This window comes from Grus americana, chromosome 3 (assembly GCF_028858705.1).
Source record: "Grus americana isolate bGruAme1 chromosome 3, bGruAme1.mat, whole genome shotgun sequence".
In the NCBI taxonomy this organism is placed as follows: Eukaryota; Metazoa; Chordata; class Aves; order Gruiformes; family Gruidae; genus Grus; species Grus americana.
Window position 1 is genome coordinate 32,994,228 of NC_072854.1, and position 13,937 is coordinate 33,008,164.

The 13,937-nt window shown below is 39.0% G+C and overlaps 1 protein-coding gene across 2 annotated transcripts in view; it reads left to right on the plus strand.

Annotated features, from left to right (window-relative positions):
- Positions 1 to 13,937, plus strand: part of SMAP1 (small ArfGAP 1) — a 104,581-nt gene that overhangs the window by 79,777 nt on the left and 10,867 nt on the right. For both annotated transcript variants that reach the window (XM_054819439.1, XM_054819438.1), the window contains one exon: positions 7,906 to 8,033. In XM_054819439.1, the coding sequence (XP_054675414.1) occupies positions 7,906 to 8,033 (128 nt within the window). The remainder of the gene's footprint in view (positions 1 to 7,905; positions 8,034 to 13,937) is intronic.

Below are 13,937 nucleotides of genomic sequence, written 5' to 3' on the forward strand. Positions count from 1 at the left end.
TCATGTGGTCCAACATATGGGAAGGGTTGCCTAGATGAGATTTATCTAGCATCCTGTCCGATCACATCTTGAAAACTTCCAGTGATGGGGACTGTACCACGTCTGTGGTGAAGTTGTTCCAGTGATTGATCCCACTGTAAGAAATTTCTTTCTTATGTCGAGATGAAACTCTCCTGGTGCAACTTATACCCATTGCTCCTTGTCTTCTCCATGTGGCTCCTTGCGACAAGATAGCTTCTGTCCTCTTTGTAGCCACCTTTTAAGTACTGCAATACTGTGATGAGGTCCCCTCTGAGCCATCTTTTCTCCAGGAAGAAAAGAACTAACTCCTTCAGTCTTTCCTCAAAAGGCAGGTTCTTCAGCCCTTTGACTGTCTTCTGGCCCACCTTTGGACCCTCTCCAGTCTGTTCCCGTCTTTCTTAAATTGTGGGGACCTGAACTGGGCACAGACACCAGGTGTGGCCTGACAGGCGCTGAGTGACATCATCACATCTCTATCTCTGCTAGTAATGACCCTGTGGATGTGGCCCAGGATCCCATTTGCCTTTGTTGCTGCAGTGGTGCACTGCTGATTAAATTGTTTGATATGTCACATCGAACAATATTAAAATGGATATGATTGTATAGTTCATTCTTCTTACCAAGTTGGACATGTTTCTAATGAGGATTCATTCTCTTAGGACTTCATTTCTGCAAATGAAGAACAGTAGTAGCTTTTACTGGGGCAGATCAGAATCACTTGTGATAGCAGATTAAGTAATTTTAATAGATCACAATTCATGCTAGGATAATTTTGGCTTTCAAAGCAGCCCAGCCTCTTGCAAAGTATTTTCTTGCATAAGCCTCAGTGCTAGCTTTGGGTATGGGGTTAACCATTGGGTCATCGCTCTTTTTGTCTCAATTGGGTTTTTAATAATGACCTCATCAGAAGGTGAAAATTCTGTCAGGTTGGGCTTACCCAGTGGCAACTGTAGCCAGACAAGATAATTTTCTAAAAATAAATCGTTTTTTATTTTTCTTTACAAATGGCAAAATTCTCAAGATAATATGCCTAGGAAAATTGTATCTTTAAATCTGGTAATAGCAGAAGAAGCATAATATCCTCAGTGACTGTACTATCATGTTTGTGTTTCTTCTGAGCCTTTTTAAAATAGATTTATGTGGTTCCCTCGAGTTCCTCTTTAGGGGGGTTATTATTAAGATAGTGTTTGGATATTCACTTTTTGATGATCCAGCTACATAAACAAGGCTTTCGGCCTTTTGATTCAGAATAGATCTTAGTTCAATACTCCATACACAGAAAGGTGGGGAAGTGGATGTGTACAAGCTAAATATTCTCATGTTCGCCACAAGCAATAGCGTTAGTGTTCTTACTGCGCAATCCCAAATTCCTTCCCTGTCTTCCCGAGCTATGAGAAATCACAGCCTGTTTCTGTAGGCTAAAACTGAAGCAGCTTTTTAAATGGTCTCTGCAATTAGTTGGATCTTGTCCACACTGAGTGTGCCCTGTTGAATATGTAGGGACTTAAAATTGATCTTAAAATCAATAATATGGGATTTTATAACATTAATTTTTAATAGGAAAATTACAGGAAACATTTTTCAGTTTGAAAGTCACAGCGTGTAAACCAAAGTTCTTCAGCACTTAAGACGTTGGCAGTGCTGTATTTTCATCCCACTGCTGTTAACCATGCACTCTGTGCTGCTTGATATGTCGGGGGTTGATCTTACAAGTAGGATGTCTCCACTTATGCCTGATTGATGTAAATAAAGACAATTTTTAAAAATACTCTTAAAAATTGTGATATGTATGATAGTGGGAATCTTTTCTTGGAATATTACAAGGGCAATTTTGGACCGTTCTGTTTGCCAAGGTATGTCACTTAAAAGTTATTTCGGCATACAGAAAAAAAAGAAATATTTAAAAACTGTTTTACCTAACAGAATTATCAGAAAGAAGGAAAGTGCATTTTACATATTCTGCATCATTTACCATGTTTAGATGTGCCCTTCATAAAACAGACATTTGCACATTCTTTAACAACCATTGTAGTAAGTTACAATGGATGACCAGGAGAAAATAAATGTATTGTGGTGGTGTTACTAACTGATTTTGATGTGTGGAGCATTCATGTGGCGTTGTTGGAGGTAAAGTATCATATGCTAAAAGCTGTATATCTGCTTGTGTGGGGGAAATACTCTCTGAAATACTCTCAATACTTTCACATCTGTGAAGTGTTGAGAGCTTAATCGTGGTATGAAATGTAGCTGAATGTTGCACATCTGAGAAATGTACTTTTGTCAGTACTGTCTAGTAAGTACCAAAGCAGCATGGTTGGTCACAAGTTGGAAAGCTGCATTTAAGAAATAATAAAAATACATATATAAGTACTAAATATCATATATGAATAGATAGATACATGTTAACATTTATAGTATTGCTGCTGTGTTAAGATTATGCTTAAGCAAGCAACATTTCTATGCAAAATGAAAACTTTTACAACCACTTGAAGCATACAGCATTGTTAGCTTTCTGACTTTCCACATTTTACTTTAATAAGTATCATACAGAAATAGCCACCCTATGAATGCTTTTTCATTTCTGCAAAGGTTTTAGCAGTAAATAAAATTTTAGTCATGCAGTAAATAATTCCACAGTAATTCGGGACAGAAAAGCCTTGTTTGTGTCTTTGGACAAGACTTTGTTTAAAGTATTGAACTATTTCTCTCAGGACTGCCTTTCTAATAATTTGGTGTGATAAATAATCACACACATACTCAAAATCATCTTCTCTTCCTCCCTTGCAAGTCTTGGTATGACTGTCATAAGTGATTGTATATATAAAAATACATGGCAGCTTAGAAACAAAGTTCTTGTAAATATTTTGCCCCATAGAAAATGAGTTTCAGAAACATAATGCAGAGTTTAAGAGCAGATCTACTTTCTTGCTGTTTCCCTTTCTTGCTGCTCCTTTGAGGCTCTTTGTTGGTCGTTCTCACTTTTGGTACAGATAAATATCCCAAGGATTACTGTTGTACGTGAAAGCTTTCATAACAGAAGGCAGCACTGAATTGGAAATTGTCATGTCAGGCATTAATAAAATATATGCAGAAAGGCACTATAAAGGTAAACTTCCCTGGAACCCTTCACTTACTATATCCTGCTGAACAGCTTTTGTTTCTACTATCAAATTAAACAAGACTTCCTAATCTCAAAGCAGCAGCAGCAGCTGCTGTTGCACAGTATGGCAATAAGTGTAAAAAGAGAAGTTTTGGGACCACAGCTATTGACTTTCCACCATACCTTCTCTGACTGAGCGTGGAAGCTCTGCCTTGCCTATGCTGTCATTGCAGTGGGTTCAACCACATCTAATGCTTCATTCCTAGCTATGGATGCATTCTCCAGAAAAGCAATTGAAGTACTTTTGATTAAAAGTTAGTTGTTTCAAAGTAATTCCGTGCTGGTCTCTGTTGGTTAAAACTATAAATTTCTCAAAATATTCAGACAGGCCTATATAACTTAGTCTGACTTTACCTGTTCCCTGGAAGGACTACAGCCATGTTTCCTTCTGTCAGATACATGCCACCTCTTCTAAACAGTTTTTGAATGATAGGCAGCAGAAGTTGAATGAAAAATAATATACGTAGAAAAATTTAGAACTTAGAAGTCCACCAGAGCATCTTTATTACACGACAGAAATATTTTAAAATGGGGAGGGAAAGGAAGATGTATGTCCTAATCCATGGCCTAGTGCGTTGAAGTTGAGAATATCCATAATCTCTCTAAAGTATGAAGTACTATATTCAAGTACAAGTTTGTGTCTGCCTGCATATATATATACACACACACACATGCTTAAATGAAGATACTAATATTGCTACAAGCAATTAACTAATAAACTGGAGTGGAAACACTGTTAGGTTTCTTCTATATTTTGAAATTCAGCTCTTTCGGGAATTTTTTAGTTTCATGGGGAATGTTTTTGGAGTTGCTTTTTAATAGATAAAAATATTCTAACCATTACATTTTTGAGAAATCGGTAAGACAGGATCACCTATTAATACTATTCATACAGGCTTAAAACTGTGTTGTAAACAGTAATTCAAAATGTCTGGTTTCTGCACTGATACAGACAAGGAAATATTTATTTTTAATGTAAAATTCAGTACAAGCTGAAAGGCACGTACATCACCAAATAACACTTACAGAAATGATCTAGCAAAACCCTGGGTTTTCATAGTATTAATTTATAAGCAGCGTATTAAATACTTGAAAAATACTATGTTCTTGTGAATATGTTCTCCCATGAATGTTCTCAATATGTGAAATGCTTGTTTTAGTAAATGATTACATTTAGATTTTCAGTCTTATTTGTTAACCTTTTTACATTCAGGGAAACTGAACCACTTTGGAATGTGACAAGATTTTTTTTTTATAACACAGTTCCTCACTGAGAAAATGAGAACATTGAATTATTAATTCTAGACAATCCTTTTGCATGAAAATTATGCACTGTATGTTCCTAAATTTATCTGAAACAGTGAACCTTTGGGGAGATGTTTTTGGAACTGCCTGTCGACAAAATAACCTCAAAAGAAGCTTGTTACTTAACTTGCCAGTGTATTTATTTGCACATATTTTAAAGCACTAGTGTGGATGGAACAGTGGAGCAGATTATACATATGGTCATTTTGCTGTCCACTGACTTCCATTCATCAGAACGGAAATAAGGGAAGGAGAAGACCTTTATAGTTAAGATGTAAGTAGCTTTGTCATAATCATAGATGAGTTTGTAACTTTGCGTTTCAGAATTGTTGGAATGGCAGTCCTCCTAGCAAAATCAAATCACGCCATAGCCACCTCAGCCAATTTCATTACTATTTCACTCCTGTGGCTGTTGTTAAACCACTCACTGTTTGCTTAGCATAGAAGATCTAATATTGCCAAGCCATTCCCATGGCCGTTTTGCCTTTATGGAGTTGGGTCTTCCTTAGTCCTTGCAGACAGCTTAGTTATCCTTGTGAACTTTGCACAAGTTCGGCCTATAAATACATTTGCTGAAGTTCAGTTTGTTGTGAATGCTACTCACTTCTGTCCTTCTCTTATCCCTGCCTTCAAGGTATTTTGGTCTTTGTTACTGGGTCTGCTTGCCATGGATACTAAGTTAGAATATAAAGTAATTCGTGTATCTGAGATAGTCACAAAAGCAAGCATATAGCTCTCAAAGAATTGCAAGAATTCCGCTTGGTTGTTTCATAATTCCTTGTATGAAAAAGGTGCAGTAAGTGCTTAAAAAATTTGCTGGGGATTTTACGTATACCAAAGTCAGTTCAGAGTTGTGGTTTATGTAGCAGCTGTAGCTGTATCACATTGTCTGTACGTACTAAGGTGCAAAGATTAGCATCTCTACAGTAAGACCGAATTCAGATATGCATGGATGATGGTAGCTTCTGATGTGCTCCATATTGTCAGATTTTGATATTCATGACTTCTGTGTTAAGTTTTCACATATACAGCAGTGACAATCTTTATCTTTAAAATAAAAAAATACTGTCATGCCAGGCAGCTAAAGGGGGGCCACCTTCCATCGGTCTTGGAAGGCAGACAGAAATGAGAAGGCATCTCGCAGTGGTGATCTTCTGAACGAATGGTTTCAGACTGCGATGCCTTCTCGTATGAATTAACAGCCAAAAATCTTGTCAGTCTTCTGTGATAGTTTCCTCAGTCAAGTGATTTCCAGTGACTGGTTCTTCTTACTGTTTCTGCTGGTTTGTTCCAACTTGTCGATGTGCTGAGCTGCCAGGAAGAGTGGTCTCTGCAGTGAATTTGTATGTGGCAGAACAAAGTAATGAAAAATTATAATATTAGTCATGCAGGGGGACAGATCTTGCTATAGTCTGCCAGTCATTCATGTTCTTAAATAAAAAAGTAGAGGAGAGCAAATGGAGAGCTTCCTTCTAAGTAATAAACTTTTTTGTTCTTTTTTCTTAGAAAAATAAAATACCAATTCTTCTATGATTTTCTTTAGCAGCTGGGAAAGCATGTTGCAATTTTGTGAGAGATGGAATTGTATTATTTTAAATAAGTGTTGGAAGCTTCCCATGATTTGATTTTAGTTAAATATTGCTTCTCAACTGTGCTCTTTACTAATCAGACCACTTCTCTCCTCGTTAGAGTTCTAGAAACTTTAATATGCCTAAACATAATGTCTGCCTTCAGCATTACATGTTTCTCTGTGGTAGTAAGACACGTTTCATGTGTTATCACTAAACTTAGCGCTGATATTCCGATGGTTGACCTCTGCTCTTGAAAGGGATCTTTCACTCAGGCAGATGACTGCCATGGGTGTAGGACAGTGGAAAATAACTTCTTACAGTTTAGTAAAAGGAGGAAGTGACTTTTTCTTAAATGTATAGTAACTATTTTTTGATGTCCCTGATGCTTTTTAAAGTATAAAAGTGGTGATCCTGATTCTTTTGTGTTTTACATTTGGAATATATTCCTATGTTAGTTTGTAAATGTATGTCAGGAGTTTCTGGTGGATATATTTGAAGTCTGCTACCTATGTGTAATTGTGTGAATTTAAAAACAAACGAACAAACCCAAATCCTTTAATTAGGATGCTAGGTAAGTTAAAATTTTCTTTACAGAAACTTACTCTGAATAATGAGAACAGTGGATCCAACACATGCAGCCAGAAGGAAATTTGTTCTTTAAACATGCTAAAGCATTAAGTAGAAATTGTGTTATGATTTTAGTAGTAGGTTTTTTTCAGTGTACTGTAATCTACGGATTTTAGAATTTACCCTCCTGTGATGTATAAAAAGTCATGCAAGTTGTCATGGTGATGTTTCAGTTGGAGAGAGAGTTTTGACTTAATTCAGCTAGTTTGTTCTGCCAGAGAAGTCTGACTTCTGCAGTGAGTATTGGATACTTTAAGACTTTTTATTTTTCCTAAAGAAGCTTTCTTAAGTTTGCTGTTAACCCTATACAGTCATCATAGTGTTCAGCAGAATCTATGCTCAACTTTGTATTTGTTGAGCTCTGTGTAATGGCAACCCATTTGTGATAAGCTTAGAAATAAAATTAATTAGCTGATTCTTTCCACTTGTTCTTGGCCAGCTTGAAATCAAATGAGAAATGGTTGCTCTATTCCTTTAGCACATTTTGTAATTCTCCTTAAAAATGTAATTCCTTTTTTTGTCCTACACATATTCACTTTCACCTAGATCACTAAATGTATTCATGTGTTAAAACAGTTAGAAGCACCAAGGCTGTAGAAGGTTAGCTCTGTACAGAGCAAGAGCCGTAGGTTCTTACAGATAATTAGCCCAGTGTGCCTGGCAGGAGCTATAGAATAAAGTCAGTGCAAAGCACCTTTGAAAAAGGGAGAAGGATGGACTTTTCTCCTAATGTGAAGTTTAATTATGTACCCTCGAGTAAATTAGCATATCAAGAATAACTTTGTGGATTCTAAAATACAAATTTTAATTCAGGAACCCAGATGAGTGTATTTTGTCTGGTATGTGGCTCCCAAGTTGGGGCCTTCTCAGTAAGACGTCTGTTTAAATTCTCACTCAAAATGTTGGTGTGCTTGAAAAAGGCACTTGAAAAATGAGTAATGTGTACTGATAAATTGATGTGGCTGTCCTTGGGGAAGTCTTTAAGTGTTTTGGTTTGGGGTTGGGTTTTTTTTTCCTGAAGCACACTAGTACACCATCTTTTTAGGGAAAGAAGTCCTTACAAAATCTGAATAATATCACAGTCTGAAAAATGTCTTATGTCTGAAATTGGGAAAATCTTTGGTGGGGTGGAGTAGGAGGGAACAGGCAGCTTTAATTATTCTCATGCTGTTAAATTATTAACAATTTTCACTTTAAATGTGATTCTTTTGTCTTTTTAAGATGGTCCAGCTGAATCATCTGTTACAAATGGAGGCACTGCTGCTGTCACAGCACTGAATGATGACCTGGATATCTTTGGTCCAATGATCTCTAATCCTTTACCAGCAACTGCTGTACCTCCTGCTCAGGTAAAATTTATTTACTTATATGTGAGCATAAATATATGCTTGCACATATCCATGTTGTTCAGCAGATTTGATTGTAATTTTTATTCTTTGTCCTTTACTCTCCCTTCCCCTGCTTGTTGCCAAGGGCTGACTTTGTGCAACATGCTAGGTAGACACTGGTTTTAGGTTTTAGACACTGAAACCACATTTCTTTTTAAACATAAAACTACAGATAGACCAAGATTCCCACCATGCCTTAAGCCACCCATGAGGTGAGGGGAATGAGCTGTATACATGCATTTATGGTTGGATGTGTTAGCTAAGATTGCAAAGGAAAGTGTTGGTATAGATTTTCTTGGCTCTTGTGGCAGTCTCTGTTCAAAGTACCAGAAAGAGCCATGTCTGAGTGCTTTTTGTCTGCTATTCTACTGCGTTATGTCAAAATTGATCTAGAGGAACCTACCTATAGAGGTAGATATGAAAAACAGTAACCCGTTTCTGCTTCACTGAGCTTTTTAATGTATCCAGCTTTGGTGCAGATTAACTAAATTCAAATCTAGAATCATGAGGTTTCTGCTCAGCCCCATAATAAATGGGCCAGTGGTAGTAACACATATAACAGGGATGACTTCTGGTTTTCCCCCCTTCCTGCCTTTCTTAAGCTTGAAGTGATGACTTCTGTTAGTAGTTACTGTCTGCTCAGAGGAAAAGATTTTTGGGTTGTTATTAACATTCAGTAAACAGTCTTCACTGAGACCTTTCAGAATTTTGGCTTTCTCTTGTTTATGTTCTATAAGCAAGTGACATAACCTGCTGGTTTAACAGTGATTTAGCTGTAGAATACAGGAAATCCAAAAGAAGGCTAAATATTCAAGTGTGAGAAAAAGCAAAGTGAATGCTAATTCTTTGGATGGTTATAGTTGGGTTGAATAATGGAGTGGCTGCTAAAGAGTATTGAATTATATGCATTAGCAATTAAAGAAAATAGATCATTTTAAGTGTATCTCTATGATAAAGATTGGTCACTAGACCACCTGTGAGAGAAATGTTTTGATACCTGTAGTTGATCTCTTATTGTGCTAGTTTCTAGACCAAGTATGACACTAAATTGATTAAAAAGCAGTAGAAAGGATAATGTTGTTATTAATATCTGGTAAGTATCACCTTGTTTGCATACTAGAAAGCATGGATATATTTACTTGCTGTTAACAAACCAGTCCAGATTTTTAGTGACATTTTGCTTTTTTCTGAGTGCCATAATCAGGAGCAGCAAACAGAACTTTTGTCAAATACGTGGTCCTTAATGACATCTTCCAAGATTTAATTCTTGGTTATCTTCCATTCTTAATTCTTTCTCAAAGAAAATGTAAAATAACCAGATGAGAGATGGGTAGGTAGCAGAAGATAGATTTCTAATGCTGATTACATGGGTTGCTTGATAAACTGGGACAAAGGGAATATTCTGTTTTGCTTTAGGATTAAAAATGCCCTGCAGGCCTTGCATTCAGGATGGTAGGGTCTAGTCTGGGAACTGATGCCAGGCAGCAGTTGAAGGTGCCTCTCATTTGGCAGTGGTATGAGTGTTTTGCGGGATCTTTCACCTTGTAATAGGGATAAAAGTTATATGGGATTCAGAGGAGAGTCAGGAGAATATTGCAAACTGGAAATGGTCCTCCATAATAAGTGATTTTAAGGACTCAGTCTGTTTAATTTCTTGAAGTATAAAAGCGGTGTAATTATTTTGTGCGAGACTGCAAATGAGAAAGTGGGCATAAACTAGAACTCAGTCCAACACTTGAGTAACCCTAACGTTCACTTCCTACATTTGGATTTGGAAAATTCAGTGAAGAAATCTATGGCCAATTCTTAAGCTGAGATAAGTAGCACTTGTTTGAATATTTGTTAAGAGAATGCATTGAATTAAAAAAATGAAATAGAAGAATGGATCAAATGTGGAATAGTGTGGCTTGCTTTCTCACTTGGAGATATTTACTGTGATGTCCTGCATAGTAGGTGCTTCTGAGATACCACAGTGGGATTTGTGAACATTGAAAGAGAAAGGAATTTAATGGTGTTCCTCAAACCGATTTGTAGAAGCAATGTATGACTGCTGATTTTTCAAAGGTTATCTTTTCTTTCCAAGCTGAGCCTGTAAGGCAGCATATAGTACTAAGTGCATATGTTTTTATGGCACTGTGGAGCACAGAAATGTCTGCTTCAATGTTTTATTATGAAACTGAAACAACGTGATGTCTGCAAACCTTAGGATTTATGACCATTGAAATAGCCAAGACATGATTTTCAAATGAAAACAAAAGCATTTGTTTGTCCTGTTTCAAATGTGACTTGAGAATTCAGGATTGTATGCACTTTTACTCTCTTTCCAGATATGTGTCTTTATTACAGTTTTCAAAAACACTTAGAATATTTCTTCCTACTCTTCTGTATAGTTGGATGCTGACAAAAACTGTCAAATTTATAAAGGACTAGTAAAGAACAAAATGTGAATGAGTAACTTTTTTTCTACAATTTAGTGTATTAGCAAACTCAAGATGGTTAAAGAAGAGTTAACTTAACCAGCTCCTACTGTAAAGCTAGATAAAAGGCATATGCTATAAATGTACCCATTATGCAATATTCAGGGACGGAAAAAAAGAAAAAAAAAGACATTTTGTATGTTTAGTGCTGCTTTTTCATGTAAAGTGACCACAGCTAAATTATAGCTATTAGAACAAAGTTTTTTATTGCCAAACATTGTATAGGAACTGAAGAAAGGTCTGTCATACTCAGCTATACTTCAGATAATTTCCTAAATTGTTTTAGCCAGATGTTAATTTCAGACTTTGTATGGGTATGTCTTCCAGTAACGGTGGGATCTTCATTCTTGTAGGGAAGGGGGAGAAGGGGAAAACTTAGACAGGTTGTTGAGTCTCCTTCTCTGGAAGTATTCAAAACGTGCCTGGGCGTGAACCTGTGCAGCCTGCTCTAGGTGATCCTGCTCTAGCAGGGGGGGTTGGACTAGATGATCTCCAGAGGTGCCTTCCAACCCCTACCATTCTAAAAAAAACCAAAAAACCCTGTGAGTTGTTAACTTTGAAAGTATTAATTCACAGAAACATTTAATGTAAATCTTTCTCCAAGCAGGATACTAAAATCCAGTCAACTTAAACTCTTTGGGATTTTTTTGTGTGTGTGCCTGATTTGAATTGTATTGGGAGCTGAGAATTGATTTGGTGGCTACAAAAATATATTTTTGTAGAGATGGTATATGTTTGTGGTGGGTTAACCCTGGCTGGAGGCCAGGTGCCCACCAGAGCCGCTCTCTCACTCCCCTCATTCAATAAACGGGGGAGAAAAGGCATAACGAAATGCTTGCAGGTCGAGATAAGGACAGGGAGAGATCACTCACTAATTATCGGCACGAGCAAAACAGACCAAACTTAGAGAGGGAATTCATCTAATTTATTACTAGGCAAAACAGAGTAGAGGAATGAGAAAATAAAATCAACTCTTAAAACACTTCCCCCCACCCCTCCTCCATCTTCCCGGGCTCAACTTCACTCCCGGCTTCAACCTTCCCCCCCGTCAACGGCACAGGGGGACGGGGAATGGGGGTTACGGTCAGTTCATCTCACGGTGTTTCTGCCGCTTCTTCATCCTCAGGGGGAGGACTCCTCTCATCGTTCCCCTACTCCAGCATGGAGTCCCTCTCACGGGGTGCAGACCTTCAGGAGCAAACTGCTCCAGCGTGGGGTCCCCCACGGGGTCACAAGTCCTGCCAGCAAACCTGCCCTGGCATGGGCTCCCCTCTTCACGGGTCTACCGGTCCGGCCAGGAACTTGCTCCAGCGTGGGCTTCCCATGGGCCGCAGCCTCCTTCAGGTGCCTCCACCTGCTCCGGCGTGGGGTCCTCCACGGGCTGCAGGTGGAATCTCTACACCCCCTCATCCTTCCTCCGTGGGCTGCAGGGGGACAGCCTGCCTCACCATGGCCTTCATCACGGGCTGCAGGGGGATCTCTGCTCCGGCGCCTGGAGCACCTCCTCCCCCTCCTTCTGCACTGACCTTGGTGTCTGCAGAGTTCCTTACATCTTCTCACTCCTCTCTCCGGCTGCAAAAGCGCTCGCTCTCTCTCTCTAAGTGTTTTTCTTCTTCTTAAATATGTTATCACAGAGGCGCTGATTGGCTTGGCCTTGGCCAGCGGCGGGCCCATCTTAGAGCCGGCTGGCATTGGCTCTGTCAGACACAGGGGGAGCTTCTAGCAGCTTCTCACAGAAGCCACCCCTGTAGCCCCCCCGCTACCAAAGCCTTGCCACACAAACCCAACACAATGTTCTTCACAATTCATATCTGACAAGCTTTCACATTGATGTAGTAGTATGTTATAGATAACTAGATGTTCTTAAATACTCATTTTCCCCTGAGGCCAGGTATGGGTACCTACCATGGTTGCCATAGATCAGTAGGCAAACTTCAACTTGTTAACAAATTGTAGTGATGATAACGTGTCAAAGTCCTCAGGTTTTATGGAAAAAATGAGTTATTTCAGAAGTTTGCTTTACTGTGAATGTTAGTTAAGCAGAGTCTTACTGGAGAGCTATTTAGTCCTATTCTAATAAGACCAGGTGAATTGTTTGTAGCTTCTGTTTATGTTTATTTTACCCCTTTAAATTTTGAGGTATCCGAAAGCTAAAGTTTAATACCTTCATCTGGGTTGGGGCAATCCCAAATACGGATACAGGCTGGGCGATGAGTGGATTGAAAGCAGCCCTGCAGAGAAGGACTTGGGGGTACTGGTGGATGAAAAACTGAATATGAGCCGACAATGTGCACTCACAGCCCAGAAGGCCAACTGTATCCTGGGCTACATCAAAAGAAGCGTGACCAGCAGGTCGAGGGAGGTGATTCTGCCCCTTTACTCCGCTCTTGTGAGACCCCACCTGTGAGTACTGCATCCAGCTCTGGGGGCCCCAGTACAAGAAGGACATGGAACTGTTGGAGCAAGTCCAGAGGAGGGCCACAGCACCTCTCCTATGAGGACAGGCTGAGACAGTTGGGGTTGTTCAGCCTGGAGAAGAGAAGGCTCCAGGGATACCTTATAGCAGCCTTCTGGTACCTGAAGGGGCCTACAGGAAAGCTGGTGAGGGACTGTTTATCAGGGCATGTAGTGCATAGGACAAGGGGTAATGGGTTTAAACTGAAGGAGGGTAGATTTAGATTAGATAGAAGGAAGAAATTCTTTACTGTGAGGGTGGTGAGGCACTGGGACAGGTTGCCCAGAGAGGTTGTGGATGTCCCCTCCCTGGAAGAGCTGAAGGCCAGGTTGGATGGGGCTTCGGGCAACGTGGTCTAGTGGAGGGTGTCCCTGCCCATGGCAGGGGGGTTGGAACTAGATGATCTTTGAGGTCCCTTCCAACCCAAACCATTCTATGATTCTATGATTATCTCTCTTTGGTGCTGGATATGCCTGAGGTGGAACACAGTGGAAGAGTAGGTATCATACTTCAAAACCAGAAGGGACCAGCTGGACCAAGTCTAGAGGAAAAGAAAAATATTTTAAGTTCTAGATAAGGGAAATCTGAAGAAAGAGTTAAAAACAAGACTGCAGGGGACATAAATGTCTTCGAGCCTAGAAAAGGTTGATTGCAAAGAAAAGGCTACATTGTTTGCCATGAGTACTGGACATACACCAAGAAATAAATTTGAATTTTTAATCTTATTGTAGGGATAATTATGTTCTTGTGTATCACCTGAGGGAGTGATAGAAATCTACATCTCTCTCAGGTATTGCTGATAATTCCTTAAAACAAGAGAACACATGAGATTTCTTAGTGTTTTTCTTTGATTCTGTGAACTGAATATAGTTGAGCACACATTTCCTCATCAGTTATTACCAGGAAATAACAGTTGATGGTTTTTTTTATTGG